The sequence below is a fragment of the Mobula birostris genome, chromosome 26 (genome assembly GCF_030028105.1).
Source record: "Mobula birostris isolate sMobBir1 chromosome 26, sMobBir1.hap1, whole genome shotgun sequence".
Classification (NCBI taxonomy): domain Eukaryota; kingdom Metazoa; phylum Chordata; class Chondrichthyes; order Myliobatiformes; family Myliobatidae; genus Mobula; species Mobula birostris.
The window spans coordinates 5,749,665-5,766,838 of NC_092395.1; the positions used below are offsets into that span (position 1 = coordinate 5,749,665).

General features: G+C 41.9%; 1 protein-coding gene across 11 annotated transcripts in view; it reads right to left on the bottom strand.

The window, feature by feature from the left end:
- Positions 1-17,174, bottom strand: part of tcf3a (transcription factor 3a) — a 181,176-nt gene that overhangs the window by 36,495 nt on the left and 127,507 nt on the right. For all 11 annotated transcript variants that reach the window (XM_072244557.1, XM_072244556.1, XM_072244562.1 and 8 more), the window contains exons 10-11: positions 9,056-9,195; positions 2,166-2,313 (exon numbers count right to left, since the gene is read on the bottom strand). In XM_072244557.1, coding sequence (XP_072100658.1) covers positions 2,166-2,313; positions 9,056-9,195 — 288 coding nt within the window. The remainder of the gene's footprint in view (positions 1-2,165; positions 2,314-9,055; positions 9,196-17,174) is intronic.

Below are 17,174 nucleotides of genomic sequence, written 5' to 3' on the forward strand. Positions count from 1 at the left end.
CCTGGTGCTGTGAGTCCTAAGGCTCATGTACCTTCTTCCTAATGGCAGCAGTAAGAAGAGAGCATTACCTAAGTGGTGGGGGTCCCAGATGATGATGATGCTTTCCTGCAACAATGCTCCGTGTAGATGTGCTCAATGGTGGGGAGGGTTTTACCCATGATGGACTGGGCCGTATCCACTGCTTTTTGTAGGATTTTCCTGTTTGACGGCATTGGTGTTTCCATACCAGGCCATGATGCAACTAGCCAATATTCTTTCCACCACACATCTATAGAAGTTTGTCAAAGTTTTAGCTGACATTCTGAATCTTCATAAACTTCTAAGGAAGTAGAGGTACTGCCATGCTTTCTTTGCAATGGCACTTACGTGCTGGCCCAGGAGGGATCCTCTGAAACGATAACACCAAGGCATTTAAATTTGCTGATATTCTCCACCTCTGATCCCCCGATGAGGACTGCTTCATGGATTTCCCGTCAATACTCAGCTCCTTGGTCTTGCTGAATTTGAGTGTTGTTGTGGCACTACTCAGTCTCCCTCCCTTATGCTAATTTAGCACCACATTTGACTCGGCCTATGATAGTGGTGTCGTCAGCAAACTTAATTTAAAAAAAATCTATTATACTGTACTACTGCTGCAAAACATCAAATTTCATGACTTTTTCCAAGTGATATTAAACCTGATTCTGATGTTGCTGGGACTTGAAGATATGAGTTACAGAGAGAGGCTGAATAAATTAGGAACATCAAAGATTAGAAGAATGAGAGGATATTTGATATAGATATACAAAATTATGAGGGATACAGAAAGGGTAAATGCAAGCAGGCTTTTTCCACTGAGTTGGGGGAGACTAAAACTAGAGTTCATGGGTTAAGGGTGAAAGGTGGAATATATAAAGGGAACCTGAGGTGGGAGGGACTTCTTCACACAGAGGGTGGTGTGAGTGTGGAACGAACTGTCAGCGGAAGTAGTGGATGTAAGTTCAATTTCAGCATTTACTTGGGATAAGTACATGGATGGGAGCAGTAATGGAGGACTATGGTCCAGATGCAGGTTAAGGGCGCAGGCTCGGAAGAGAAGGAGGTTCCTTTAGAACAAAGATGAGGAGGAATATCTTTAGCCAAAGGGTGGGGAAATCTATGGAATTCTTTGCCACAGATGGCTGTGGAGGCCAAGTCATGGCCAATTTATCAGGTACACCTGTGCACCAGCTCATTAATGCAACTATCTAATCAGCATCATGTGGCAGCAACTCAGTGCATAAAAGCATGCAGACATGGTCAAGAGGTTCACTTGCTGTTCAGACCAAACATCAAAATGGGGAAGAATTGTGATCTAAGTGACTTAAGACCGTGAAATGATTGGTGGTTTGAGTATCTCAGAAATTGATTTCCTGGGATTTTTTTCACTCACAACAATCTCTAGAGTTTATAAAGAATGCCATGCAAAACAAACAAAAAAAAAAAATTCAGTGAGCAGTCGTTCTGTGGGCAAAAATGCTTTGTTAATGAGAGAGGTCAGATGAGAATGGCCAAACTGGTTCAAGCTGACAAGGAGGTGACAGTAACTCAAATAATCATGTGTTACAACAGTGATGAACAGGAACAGCATCCCTGAATGTACAACATGTCGAACCCTGAAGTGGATGGGCTACCGCAGCAGAAGACCATGACCTTATACTCAATGGCCACTTTATTAGGTAAAAGAGGTACCTAATAAAGTGGCCACTCAGTGTATTTAAAGTGGAGGCTGAGTGGTTCTTGATTAGCAAGGATGTCAAAAGTTACAGGGAGAAGCCAGGAAAACTGGGTTGAGAGGGGTATTATATCAGCCATAATGAATAGGTGGAGCAGATTTGATAGGCCAAATGCCCGAATATCCTGCTCTTCTGTATTATGGACTGGGCAGAGTAATGGTTTGGCATGGACTGGACGGGTCGAAGGGCCTGTCTCTGTGCTGTAGTGCTCTATGACTCGATGCTAAACTTCAGATGACACGGGGTGTCAACCAACTCCATTGACCACAGGAGGTATCTGCCTCACTCACGAGGGGAGCGGTGCTCGAGGTGGATCCTACTTAAAAACCCAGCTGAACGGAGGCAATGGTCTTCAGAACCCCAAACAGATGAATGCACACCGCGCACTCTTGCACTGAAAGACAGACATACTCATGATGGATTCCGTCCCACTGATTGGTGGTGTGTGAGATGAGACGCCGAACGTAGCTGAACCTGAGTTACTGCTACAGTGGAAACCCGACATAGAAGGAAGACTCCCATTAACTTCTGTCGATGACACTGTGTGCATTGGATAACCCTGTAAAAGAAAGCAACAATTTCACTAACTTCTTCACCACTGCTATCCGAACCAATTACCTTCTTCACATCCACATCCCACTGGTGCTGCCACGTTCCCCAAACTTTAATTTTATCTTTTCTGTTACTGTCACATTAACATTTATTTTTGCACTATTGTATTTTACAGTATTTTTAAGTCCTGATGAATTGTTTCAGCCCGAAGTTCTAACTGCTTATACCCTTCCACAGATGGTGTCTGACCTGCTGAATTCCACCAGCAGTTTGAGTCCTGATGAAAGGTTTCAGCCCGAAGTGCTGACTGTTATTCCTTTCATTAGATGCTGCCTGGCCTGCTGAGTTCCTCCAGCATTGTGTGTGTGTTGCATGTGTATGTAGTTGTTCAGTGTGTCCTGTAGTGGTTACACTTGTATGATTCGGGAAAGCTCTGGAAGCTTCTTTGGGTCTACGTCATTTGAATAGGGGCCATTTGATTTGCTGACTCTTATAAAACCACTAAACTTAGGAGATGAATTAGGCTATTCAGCCCATTGAGTCTACTCCTCCATTCCTTCATGGCTGATTTATCATCCCTTACAACCCCACTTTCCTACCTTCTTCCCATAACCTTTGACACCTGGCTAATCAAGAACCTATCAACCTCTCCTTTAAATATACCCAATGACATGGCACAATGCAGGTCTTTCTCTCTCTCACACTCCCATACACAGTGCAGTTCTTCCTCTCTTTCTCTCTCTTAACGCACACAGAAAACCAGAGTGCAAGGGTATCTTTCACACACAAACACAAAGGATGCAAGTATATCTCTCTCTCTCTCACACACACTCATACATATAGCTACACATTTTGTGGTGGACAGAACAGAGGTGCTACCTGAAGCACTTCCCCAGTCTGTGTTGGGTCTCTCTCACCGATGTAGAGCAGGTTGTACTGGGAGCACCAGATACAGTATATGACCCTGACTAAAGTTAGAGGTGAAGTGTCACCTCACTGCAAATCTGAACTGAATGTTCTTTACCTATGTGTAAAAAAAAGAGCTGCATCTTTCTCCTGCATCTTCCTCCCTCCCTTCACTTACTTGACCTCTATTACTGCCCATTTTCAATTCTTTTTGTTCTATTGATGCTTAATAAAATGATAAAACAACAGGTTTTGTGCCTCATTCCTGACTTCTGAAAGAACCTTAGATTAAAGATATTCGAATCCAACATCAGTAAGTTGTGGGCATGCTAAGTTGGCACTGTCTTGGTGTGGTGACACTTGTGAGATGCCCCCAGCACAATGCAAGCCATGATGCAAAGAACACATTTCACTGTATGTTTTGATGTACATGTGACAAAAAAAATTTAATCTTTTTCTTTATTTGAAACAGGTATGTAACTGCCAACTTTCTAAGGTTTGAAGTTAGGCTAAATGTTGAGGTATTATATTTACATAGTAAGAAAATAAATATTTGTGAAATTTGTCATTTCATGGTAGCACTTTGGTGCAATGTATAAAAATGTTCTTATGGTGTTCAGATGTTGCCTGACCTGCTGAGTATTCCCAGCTATTTTTGCTTTTATTTCTTTGGATGGGGGCGCTACGGTATTGTGGCAGTTAGAGCAATGCTATTACAGCTTGGGGCACCAGAGTTCACAGTTCAATTCAGCATCCTCTGTAAGAAAGTTTGTACTTTCTTTCTGTGAAGTGTGTGTGGCTTTCCTCCAGGTGTTACGGTTTCCTCCTATATTCCAAAAACATACCAGTTAATATGTTAACTGTTCTGTGAGGAAGCTAGGGATAAACAGAGGGGTTGCTGGGCAGAGTGGCTTGGTGGATCGGAAGGGCTTGTTCCAATGCTGCATCGCTAACAAATAACAATGGCAGCCCCACTGTGTATCTAAATATTACACAGCCCAACATATCATCATCATGTACTGTGTCGTATGGTGTGGGTAATCATAGTCTTCCTATCCCTGACCATGCTTGTTCCTGGCAAATTTTTCTACAGAAGTAATTTGCCATTGCCTTCTTCTAGCAGCGTCTTCACAAGCTGAGCGACCCCAGTATTTATCAATACTCTACAGAGATTGTATGCCTGGCATCAGTGGTTGCATAACCAGGGCTTCTGATATGCACCAGCACTCGTCTGACCATCCAACCTAATTTGGGGTGTTGGGGGGAAGCAGGTGTTACACCTTGCCCAAGGGTGACCTGAAGACTAGCGGAGGGAAGAAGCGCCTTACACCTCCTTTGATAAGGATGTATCTCCACACTGCCACCCAAGTCCTACATACAACCTTGTGCAAAAAATATACCTTACTGTCTTTAGGATGATGAAATTAAATCTACCTGTACCAAGAGAATTAAAGATTTTAAATTTATTCACCAAAACTGCCTGAAAACCTGGCTTGAATTCTGATGCTGCGATAAAATCAGATCTACACTCCCATTAGTCACCGATGCGGCTCCAGATGATATCAATAATTCCAGAAATGTAACACTATGTTGCCTATGTTTTCCAAGTCGTTTGTTATCAGCAATGCAATCTGCTAATAATGAGCGGTTGGGCCACTAAAGAGGCAGAATAAAAATATACTGAAAAAGGTTTTTCTAACAAGATAAGGAATTCTTAATCCATTCACAAAACTAGTCAATTCCAAATCACCCAGCAGAACTAATAGTCTTAAATAAAAAGATTTTTGCTTGCTCTAATTGACCGGAAACAAACAGAAAATTCCAAGTGTTTTTGGCTCATTAGAACCAACCACAGCTAAACTGGCATATAAAAAAAATCACAATCATTTTTTTAATGTTCAAGAATGTTGGCCTGCACTGCACACCAAAGTCATGAGAGAATTTACAGTTAGAACCAGAAAGATATAATTTTGTTTAATCTGTTACAGCATGAAAGCTCACCCACAAAGGCGAGAGTTGATGGTGCGTAATAACTTTGTGGTTATCGCCAAAATACAGCTAAAGAACATGGCTTTTGATGTGGATATCTAATGGTACGTAGCTTTAGAATGACCCAACTCCAGGATTTGAAAGCATGTACCAACAGGCTAAAGGACAGCTTCTATCCTGCTGTTAAAAGACTATTGAACATTTCCCTAGGACAGGGGTTCCTAACCTTTTTTATGCCATGGACCAGTATCATTAAGCAAGGGGTCCATGGACCTCAGGTTGGGAACCTTTGCTCCAGTACAATAAGATGTACCCTTGGCCTCACAATCTACTTGTTGTGACTTTGCACCTTACAGTCTACCCGCACTACACTTTTTCCGTAACTTTAACATTTCATTCTGCATTCTGCTATTGTACATCCTTGTACTACATCAGTGCACCGTTGTAATGAGTTGATCCGAATGGATGCTATGCGAGGTAAGCTCTTCACTGTACATTGGAACATTAAAAAACTAATTTTATCAATTTTTATAAATAAAATGGATATACTGCTAGGGGTGTTGGCAGAGGCAGATATACATTCAGAACATTTAAGAAACTCTTAAATGATGATAGATTCTTTAGTCAGACAAAGGTGAATCTGAGAAACTTATTACCACAGGCAGCTGTGGAGGCCAAGTCTGTATGCGTACTTAAGGCAGAGGTTAACAGATCCTTGATTGGTCAGGGCATGCAGGCATACGGGGACAAGGCAGGAGACTGGGGCTGAGAGGGAAAAATGGATCAGCCATGGTGAGTGGTGGAGCAGACTCAATGGGCCAAATGGTTTAATTCTGCTCCTGTGTGTTAAGGTTTAACAATGGAGGGCTATGTGGGAGGGAAAAGTTAGATTGATCATAGAGTAGTTTAAAATGTTGGCACAACATTGTGGGGTGAAGGGCCTGTACTGTACGGTAATGTTCTATGTTATCTGTTAAGGAAACCACATTGATTATGGGTGTATGTTCGTAATGTGAATGATTTCTGAGTGTAGAGTAGAAAAGATGGATTAAAGGTAACCTCTTTAAGGGAAAGGACAGGTTAAAGGATAAGGGAAATTGAAACATCAAGGTGAATGCGTAACTTTGAAGATTGCTTGGGTGTTTCAGCGCTCTGCAGATTCTGGGAGACAGAAACAACGTGTGGGAACCTCATGGCGATAACCCTGTGGATGGGAGGGGGGAAGGCATTGTTCAATTCCATTTTCCCAATTAAAGTGAGGAAGGAGAATGAAGCATAGAGGCCAGTGCGGAGGCTGAGCGCTTGCTGCCTGCCTTCTGATGGCTCTGCTACACAGAGGGAAGGGTCTGCTGCTGGACCCAGAGAGTGTTCCCCAGGTTTTCTGCATTTTGGATGTGTACTTCCACTGTAGACTTTTTTTTCCAGTCTTACAGTGCTTTCATATTCTGTGTTTTTCGCCTGATCTTTCTTTTTTTGCGCGGGGGGGGGGGGAGGATTTGGGATTCAATGTACCTGTTCTGCTTTGTTTGTGTTTTTTGTGTGGGAGGAGGGATTTGGAGATTGATGTGCCTGTTCTGTTTTTGTTTGATTTGGTGCAGAGAGGGAGGATTTTGGGGTTTAATTCTCTTTTCTTTGTTGGTTTCATGGCTACCTAGAGAGGAATTTCAAGTTGTATACTTTGATAATAAACGAATCTTTGAACCTTTGAAAGGTGACCACTCTAAGGGAAAGGACGGGTTAAAGGTAACCACTCTAAGGAAAAAGATAGGTTAAAGGAAGGGGCAACATGGCATGACAGTGTAGCGGTTAGCTTAATTCTATTACAGTGCCAGGAACCACGGATTAATTTCTGTCGCTGTCTGTAAGGAATTTGTATGTCTTTGCTGATTATATCTGTTTGCTCCCACATTCCCAGTAAGTTACTAAGTTAATCAATCACATGGGTATCATTGGGCAGTGTGGGCTCATGGGCTAGAAGGGCTTGTCACCGTGCTGTATCTCTAAATAAAATAATAATTAAGAGTTTATCTTCAGCAGCAGTTTTGCTTTGAGAACTACTGTTGTTTCCATATTAAACAAAAAACAAAATGCTACACAAACTTAGTGGGTGAGGCATCATCTATGGAAGCGAATAAACAGTTGATGTTTCGGGCCGAGGCCCCTCATCAGGACTGGAAAGCAAGGGGGAAGACAGTTAATAGTATAAAGAAGTGGCAGAGGCAGAGGTAGAGACTTACAGAAGGCGATAAAATTTTGAAAGGCAAAAGCCAAAATGTCAGCCGTTAAGAGCGCATGCAAGGGGGTAGGTTCAAACTAAGTTTATTTTAAACACACAGATGGTGGTGCTTGGAATGCATGGTCAGGGGTGATGGTGGAGGCAAATAAGATGAGGCATTTATGAGGCTTTAATTGGCAAAGAATGTAGGGAAAGATACTGTTTTCACCTTCATGTTCGCGGCTTGTTCTAACCAGTCCATCGGAAACTGGATCCCATTACAGGAATACATTTTGCACTACTTACTTTAACTTTTAATTTATATAGGTTTGTTATGTATTGTACTGTACTGCTGTCACTAAACAACGGATTTCATGACAGTAATATTAAACCTGATTCTGATTATCAGTATACACTCAGTGGTCATTTTATGGGCATGAGAGGGAAATGAATCAGCCATGATGAAATGATGAAGCAGGTCAATGGGCCGAACAGCCTAATTCTGCTCCTATTTCTTACGGTCTTATGATTCTGGTTCTGACTCAAAGAGCCTTTTGGGAAGAAGGCAGGAGAATGGGGTTGAGACGGATAATTAATCAGCCGTGATGACATGGCAGAGTAGACAGGAGCTGAACAGTCTAGTTCTGTTCTTAGGTCTTATGTTCTTATTGAATTTCTTTAGCCGCAGAATTCATTACCACAGACAGCCGTGAAGGCCAAGTCAATGGGTTGTTTAGTCAGGGCATCAAAGGTTACGAGGAGAAAGCAGGGGAATGGCGTTGAGAGGGATAATAAATCAGCCATGATAGAATGGTGGAGCAGACTCGATGGACCAAACGGACTAATTCTGCTCCTATGTCTTATGGTTTATTACACTTGTCCCGCGAGGGACCTAGTTACTCGACTGAACGTCACCACCAATACTAAACTGCTAGTCTCAAGTGACACTATGCAGATGGAAGTATTTTACTAATTAATAAAGTATGACGTAGATTCTAAATAGTTTTCTTTTCCCAGAATTACTGATGAAGGAATTAATAGAATTAAAAAAACATGTTTTTGCAATTAAAATCTCAACAGAAAGGTTTTACAATCCCCATATTACCCTCTTTCACTTCTATACTTCTTTGCAAATACTTTGCATTCAGTCTTAGACTTGACCCAAAAGTCATTTAAGCGTGACATCAGATTACACATGCAAAATGTAAAGTGAAACATTTGAAGCTAGACTGCCTGTCCAGAAATGCTGTCAAGTTGCCTTAAATAAGCCATAATTCCAAGCAGTTTGTTAACAGCAGTTGGAAAATTGCTTTGGCTCACTCAGAGCTGATTTGAAAGAACTCTGAATATAGTTGCAGGAGCTTATACATTTAAGATAATTTTAAGAAGGTGATAGACACAAAATTTAACCTGAGTTATGGTAACCATGCATTCAGCAGTGGTCAAACAATTTAAGCGACAATGCAATTACCATCCAATTAACTTGCAGAAATAAAATCAGTTTTATCGCTTTATGCACAACGCAGGAATTTCCCCGCATGCTAACGTTCTGCACAATCACTTCCTCTCACAATGAATTGCAGCCTCCTCACTTTGCCACCCCAGCACTGCTAGCACTCTGGAGATTAAGAACATTTACCAGGCGCTCCTGTGGATGAAGGTTGCTGTAGCCACTCGCTTGGGACAAATGGGTTGTTGTATTTCCCATCAAGCCACCGTAACTTGGCTGAGCCATTCCACTGGACGAGCTCCAGACGTCAGGACTGTTGTGAATACCATCTAAAAGTTAAAGAGCTTGTTTAAATATCCGCAGACTTCCAGAACGGAAATACACACCCTCTGGCCATTTTATTAGGCAACTTGTACACTTGCTTGCTAGTGCAAATATCTAATCAGCCAATCATATGTCAGCAACTCAGTCCATAAAAGTGTGCAGACATGGTCAAGAGGTTCAGTTGTTGTTCAGACCAAACATCAGAATGGGGAAGAAATGTGATCTAAATGACTTTAACTGTGGAATGATTGTTGGTGCCAGACAGGGTGGTTTGAGTATCTTAGAAACTGCTGATCAGGGATTTTCACATGCAACAGTCTCTAGAGTTTATAGAGAATGGTGCAAGAAACAAAAAAAAAAAATACAGTGAGCAGCAGTTCAGTGGGTAAAAACGCTTTGTTAATGAGAGGTTAAAGGAGACTGGCCAGACTAGCTCAAGCTGACAGGAAGGCAACAGTAACTCAAATAGCCATGTGCTACAGCTGTGGTGTGCAGAAAAGTATCTCTCAGCACACAACATATTGAACCTTAAAGTGGATGGGTTACAGCAGCAGAAGACCACAAACATACACTTAGTGGCCACGTTATTAGTTTCAGGAGATACGTAATAAAGAGGCCACTGAGTATGTAGTTAAATAATTATTACATTTTTTCAGTAAGTGCTAAGTATTCTATGTCCATTTTTGGTTGGCTACACCTATTACCACACAACCAGACAAAGTTTGTTTTTTTTAAAGAAACAATGGCAAAAACGAGGAATTAGATAAATAAGATTCAATGCAGGGAAACTCCATGATATAGGGAGGGCAGAGCTATGTTTATTCAAAATAGAGATAGATAGGTACTTTATTGATCCCAAGGAAATTACAGCATCACTGTAGCATTACAAGTGCACAGATATACAAATATTAGGAGAAATAAGAAAGAATAAAAAGTAAGTTACCTCAAAGTCTAACAGAAGGGGGTCATCACTTCCCCGGCTATAGGTCAACTCATTATAGAACCTAATCGCCAATGGTAAGAATAACCTCATACAGCGCTCTTTGGAACAGCGCGGTTGTCTTAGTCTATTACTAAAAGTGCTTCTCTGTTCATCCAAGCTGGCATGCAGAGGGTGAGAAACATTGTCCAGAATTGCCAGAAATCAATCACCCGATGCTATTGACCCAGCACACCACCGCATAGAAGTTTGTACTGGCGTCAACAGACTGGTAGGACATGTGAAGGAGAAGCCTGCATACTCCAAAGAACATCAGTCTCCTCAGGATGTAAAAGGCAACTCTGGCCCTTCTTGTACACAGCCTTTGTGTTGGTGTTCCACTCAAATCTGTTATCCAGGTGCACCTCAGGTACTTGTAGGTCCTCACCACATCCACGTCCTCACCATCAATAGTAACAAGGAGCAATGCAGGCTTAATCTTCCAAAAGTCCATCACCATCTCCTTTGCCTTACTGATGTTGAGCTGCAGGTGATTCAGTTTGCACCATTTGACAAAGTCCTCCACCAGGGTCCTGTATTCATCCTCCTGTCCTCCCTTCATACACCCAACTATTGCTGAGTCATCAGAGAATTTCTGCAGATGACATGACTGTGTTCTACCTGAAGCATTTGGGTTCTCACGACCAGACTACAGTTTCTTCCCCCAAGCCATCAGACTCCTCAATACCCAGAGCCTGAACTGACACCAACCTACAGCCCTCTACTGTGTCTATTGTCTTGTTTATTATTTATTGTAATGCCTGCACTGTTTTGTGCACTTTATGCAGTCCTGGGTAGGTCTGTAGTCTAGTGTAGTTTTTGTGTTGTTTCATGTAGCACCATGGTCCTGAAAAACGTTGTCTCGTTTTTACTGTGTACTGTACCAGCAGTTATGGTCGAAATGACAATAAAGAGTGACTTGACTTGACTTGACATTAAAATCTGAGGTATACAAGGTAAACAGGAAGGGAGCCAATACATGTCAGGTACCAGTTAGGTAGCCCATTATCCAGGAAACAATGGAAGTGCCAACCTGCACTGAATGGAGCTTCTCCCCCCAGCAACAAGGGCTGTAGGGTATTGAAGGCATTTGAGAAATCAAAAAACATGATCCTCACAGTGCTACCCTGCTTATCCAAATGGGAGTAGGCTCTGTTCAGCAGGCAGATGACAGCATCATTGACTCCAGTATACCCCTGGTAGGCAAAATGCAGGGGAATCGAAGCCTGATCTGACCAGTGGTCGGACGTGAGCCAGGACCAGCCTCTCTGGGTCATTATGAGGTGTGAGGTCAGGGCCACTGGACCACACGTTCCACCCCCCCCCCCCCCAGTCAGGAGCCTTTCCAATCTAAATAAGTTGCAGAGTGATTTTCCATCATATGAAGTCATTTCACTTATTCATGTGTCAAGAAACACGAGTTGAGATCAAAAAATGAGTGATTCGGCCTTTTCTCCTTGGAGTTATGGTGGATGAGAGGTGACCTGATAGCGGTGCCTCAGATGATGAGAGGCATTGATCGTGTGGATAGTCAGAGGCTTTTTCCCAGGGCTAAATGGCTAACACGAGAGCGCACAGTTTTAAGGTGCTTGGAAGTAGGTACAGAGGAGATGTCCGGGGTAAGTAGTTTTTTTTTTTACGCAGAGAGTGGTGAGTGCGTGGAATGGGCTGCAGGTGACGGTGGTGGAGACGGATACAATAGAGTCTTTTAAGAGACTCCTGGATAGGTACATGGAACTTAGAAAAATAGAGGGCTATGGGTAGCGCAAGATAATTTCTCAAGTACATATTCGGCACAGCATTATGGGCCGAAGGGCCTGTTTTGTGCTGTAGGCTTTCTATGTTTCTGTTTCTAAAATGAATCTCAAGTATATATGGTGACATATGTACTTTGATAATAAACTTACTTTGAACCTTGAGAAGAGATTAGTTTAGTTGGCCATTTGATTATTAATTTAATTGGTTCAGCACAACATTGTTGCCGGTTGGATCTGTTTCTGTGCTGTACAGTTCTATGTTCTATGTTTTATGCTTTGTGGTACCAGTACAGTGCAATACAGCAGTAAAGTTTCATATAAACTGGTGCAGGGAGAAACCTTGGCACAGTGGATTAGAGACACCCTTCACCGTGGGAAACTGTAGTTGAATCTAGCCCAGACTCATAGGGTAAAAGTTTCCTCTGCTGAGCTGTGAGTCAATGAGATGTGTGTGTTAGAGCAGCGCAGCTCAAGGTGAACATGAGCATATAGCCATGAGTCCTGAATCCAGCAGTAATTGGACAATCTCAGCTGGATAAACAGCAGGACATCTTGGCATAAGAACTGGAAAAATACAACCAGTGCTGTGTAGGGAGTTCTTCAGGGATTAGGTTAACAGTATGTTTTTGGAGAGGCTAGAAGGAATTTTAAAATTTGTATCTGATAATCCCTCTTTCATCTTAGAGTACTCGCTGGTAGCACTGAGTGGCTAGAAAGGAAAGTGTTCCGATTATCTTTTGGAGGTGAGCATAATAATTAGTAAAAGTAATTTTTTGGAAAATGCTAGATCTTTTGTGTCTATTCTTATCACACAACCAGCCAATTTTTTTAAAGGAACAATGGTAAGTGAAGAATTAGACACTAAATAAAATGCAGCACCAGTGAACCCCACATTACAGGGAGGGTGCAGTTGTGTTTATTCAGCACTGAACTGATTCCACAACCTATGGACCCACTTTCAAGGACTCTACAACCTATATTCTCATCTATCTCTCACTTTACATCTCTCTGTACTGTCCTCTCCCTCTTTCTCTCCCCGAATCTACCTCTTCTCTTTCTCTCTGTCGCTCCCTCTCCAGTTATCATTTTTTTTGTATTTGCATAGGATTTCTTCTTGCACACTGGCTGTTTGTCAGTCCTTTTGAGTAGTTTTTCATGATTCTTTTGTATTTCTTTGTTCTACTGTAAATGCCTGCAAGAAAATGAACCTCAGGGTTGTATATGGTGACATATATGTACTTTGGTAATAAATTTACTTGGAAGTGTTTTTTTTAAAATTTACTTTGCACCTCGATTTTCCATAATGTGAAGCGGCTTCATTTATGCATATGTCAAGAAACACGGGTTGAAAACAAAAAAAAGTGCTGATTTATTTACTTCTTAACCGCTCCTCCCCACTCCCCACTACAAACACACACCCATACAAATTCTGCAAGAGTGAATTTTATACTGTATCTCAAATTTTTGGGTAGTGATTTGAGAAATCTGTAAGAGTAAGCCTCTGTAACTCAAACAGTTGTAACATGAGGGCTGTGTGTACCCCTTTCCCAGGTTATTAAAAAATCTGTTTCAAAACAAATGGATCTGAGTAGATTTGGTGATTAGAACATTACTTTCCAGAGTAACCCGACCCAACGTTTTCAGCTCGGTATAATACAGTTAGACCATAACACCATAAGACAGAGGAGCAGAATTAGGCCATTTGGCCCATCGAGACTGCTCCGTCATTCCATCATGGCTGATTTATTATTTCTCTCAACCCCATTCTCCTGTCTTCTCCCCATAATCTTTGATGCCCTGATTAATCAAGAAACTATCAACCACTGCCTTAATATACCCAATGAACTGGCCTGTACCACTGTCTCATCTCTCTTCTAAATGGACGTCCCTCTATTCTGAAGCTGTACCCTCTCGTCCCAGACTCCCCAACTATAGGAAACATCCACTGTACCCAAGGCTTTCAAAATTCAGTAGGTTTTAATGAGATTCCTCCTCATTCTTCTAAACTCCAGCGAGTACAGGCCCAGAGCCATCAAACGTTCCTCATATGTCAACCTTTTCATTCCACTGATCATTCTCATGAGCCTCCTCTGGACCCTCTCCAATGCCAGCACATCTTTTCTTAGATAATGGGTCCAAAACTGCTCACAATACTCCAGGTACAGTCTGACCAATACCTTATAAAGCTTCAGCATCACATCCTTGTTTTTATATTCTAGCTCTCTTGTTATAGTAAACCTTGTGCAAATGTAAGAGATACTAGCAGTATAACAGAATCTACTGATCATTTAAAAAGGAGATACCCTTCCTAAACTGGGTGTAAGAGATTTAACTACACCTTGAAGTCTTCTATACCTCTCCCATTGAAGTGTCTTGGCCCAAAACAATGGCTCTTTCAAAGTTCAAAGTAAATTTATTATCAAAGTACAAAGGACATATATGTCACCAGACCCATTTACTTTAAGACAAATAAATGAAAATAGTAACAACAATAATAATAATTATCAAGAACATGAGATGAAGAATCCTTGAAAGTGAGTCCTGTCCATAGATGCTGCCTGATCTGCAGAGTTCTTCCAACATTTTGTGTGTGTTGCTTTGGATTTTCAGCATCTGCAGAATCTCGAGTTTATTACTCATTCTTAACCATGTTTTACAAAAGGAAAATGGAGATATTGCAATTTGTAGAATCACCTTTACTGACCTCAAACCAATTAAGTATATCCTTTCAACAGCCTCCAATATTCAAGATTGTTTAATGTCATTTCCAGTACACAAGTGAAAAGTAGAACAAAATAATGGTTACTCCGGATCTGATGCAGTACAAAAAAGCACAAGATAACTAACACTAAAAATAATAAAAAATAAAATCTAAAAGCTTTATGACTAATATTTAAATATTTCAAGTTATCCTGATTGTCAACTGACTAGCAAGTTGGATTATAACAAGTAGATGGGATCACCGAAGACAAAAGGCTACAGACACTGGAACCTGATGCAACAACCAAAATGCTGGAAGAATGGACAGATAATGTTTCAGGTTGAGACCCAGATGAAAGATCTCGATCTGAAACGCCAACTTTCCATTTCCCTCCACAGATGATGCTGAACCCATGGAGTTTCCTCAGTGTTCTGTGTTGTAACAGATGGACTCTCTTCATTTAGAAGCCATTACTCTGAGAAAAAGGACGTGGTGGCCAATCCCAGGAGAACAGCTGACATTATCTAACATGTCTTATAGGAAAGGTTGAGTCTTTTCTCTTTGGAGCAGAAAATGAGAGAATGAGAGACTTGTTAGAGATGTACATTGAGGCATAGATGGAATGGAGAGCCAGCGCCTTTCCTCAGGCATTGATGGCTGACACCAGAGCCACTGTTGGAGCGGACTTTGAGCTAGACTAAAACGGAGGGACCCAGATGAGAAAAGAACTGATGTTCAGCTGATTTAAGTGCTGAGCCAAATTAAAAGATGAAAGCGTTGAGACCAAGGGTGGAGGATGAACCAGTGTTTAGCTCACTACTCCGTGTCAGCCAGGATCCCCCATGTGAGATCACCTCGTCTGTTTTCTTCTGACTCATCTCCCTCTCTTTGCTCTACTACTATTGGGTGCGAGGTGCAAGAGACTTCACCGGCCTCACACATCTCAGTGTTAAACTGGCTCTACAGCTGTGGGCTCACTTTTAGTGAATCTACTGTTCATATTCCGTGTATTATTTGTTTACGTTTTTCGCACATTGGATGTTTGCTGGTCTTTGTTGTGTGGGGTTTTCATGGATTCTATTGTGTTTCTTCGTTTTGCAGCTGAAGATGAATCTCAAGGTTTGTACATGGTATACATACTTTGATAATAAATGTACTTTGAACTTTAAAAGTACTTTCAGGGTGATTGGAAGAAAGTATATGTGGAAATATCAGAAGAACACTTTTTCCCCCCTCACAGAGAATGGTAGGGGGATGGAATTTACGGTTGGGATTGCTGATAGATGCAGATAAATGGATGAAAGAAAAATGGAGAGATTATGTACCACATTGATGAAGGAAGAGCAGTAGATGTAGTGTATATGGATTTCAGCAAGGCATTTGATAGGGTGCCTCATGCAAGGCTTATTGAGAAAGTAAGGAGGCATGGGATCCAAGGGGACATTGCTTTGTGGAATCAGAACTAGCTTGCCCACAGAAGGCAAAGAGTGGTTATAGACGGGTCATATTCTGCATGGAGGTTGGTCACCAGTGGGGTGCCTCAGGGATACGTTCTGGGACCCTTACTCTTAGTAATTTTTATAAATGACCTGGATAAGGAAGTGGAGGGATGGGTTAGTAAGTTTGCTGATGACACAAAGGTTGGAGGTGTGGTGGATAGTGTGGAGGGATGTCAGAGCTTACAGCAGGACATTGATAGGGTGCAAAACTGGGCTGAAAAGTGGCAGATGGAGCTCAATCCAGATAAGTGTGAAGTGGTTCATTTTGGTAGGTCGAATATGATGGCAGAATATACTATTAATGGTAAGACTCTTGGCAGTGTGGAGGATCAGAGGGATCTTGGGGTCCGAGTTCACAGGACGCTCAAAGCAGCTGCGCAGGTTGAAATCTGTGGTTAAGAAGGCATACGGTGTATTGGCCTTCATCAATCGTTGAATTGAATTTAGGAGGCGAGAAGTAATGTTGCAGCTATATAGGACCCTGGTCAGACCCCACTTGGAGTACTGTGCTCAGTTCTGGTCATCTCACTACAGGAAGGATGTGGAATCCATAGAAAGGGTGCAGAGGAGATTTACAAGGATGTTGCCTGGATTGGGGAGCATGCCTTATGAGAATAGGTTGAGTGAACTCGACCTTTTCTCCTTGGAGCGACGGAGGATGAGAGGTGACCTGATAGAGGTGTATAAGATGATGAGAGGCATTGATCATGTGGATAGTCAGCGACTTTTTCCCAGGGCTGAAATGGTTGCCACAAGAGGACACAGGTTTAAGGTGCTGGGGAGTAGGTACAGAGGAGATGTCAGGGGTAAGTTTTTTACTCAGAGAGTGGTGTGTGCATGGAATGGGCTGCCGGCAACAGTGGTGGAGGCAGATACGATAGGGTCTTTTAAGAGACTTTTGGATAGGTACATGGAGCTTAGAAAAATAGAGGGCTATAGGTAAGCCTAGTAATTTCTAAGGTAGGAACATGTTCGGCATAACCTTGTGGGCCAAAGGGCCTGTATTGTGCTGTAGGTTTTCTATGTTTCTATGTAGGAGGGAAATTAT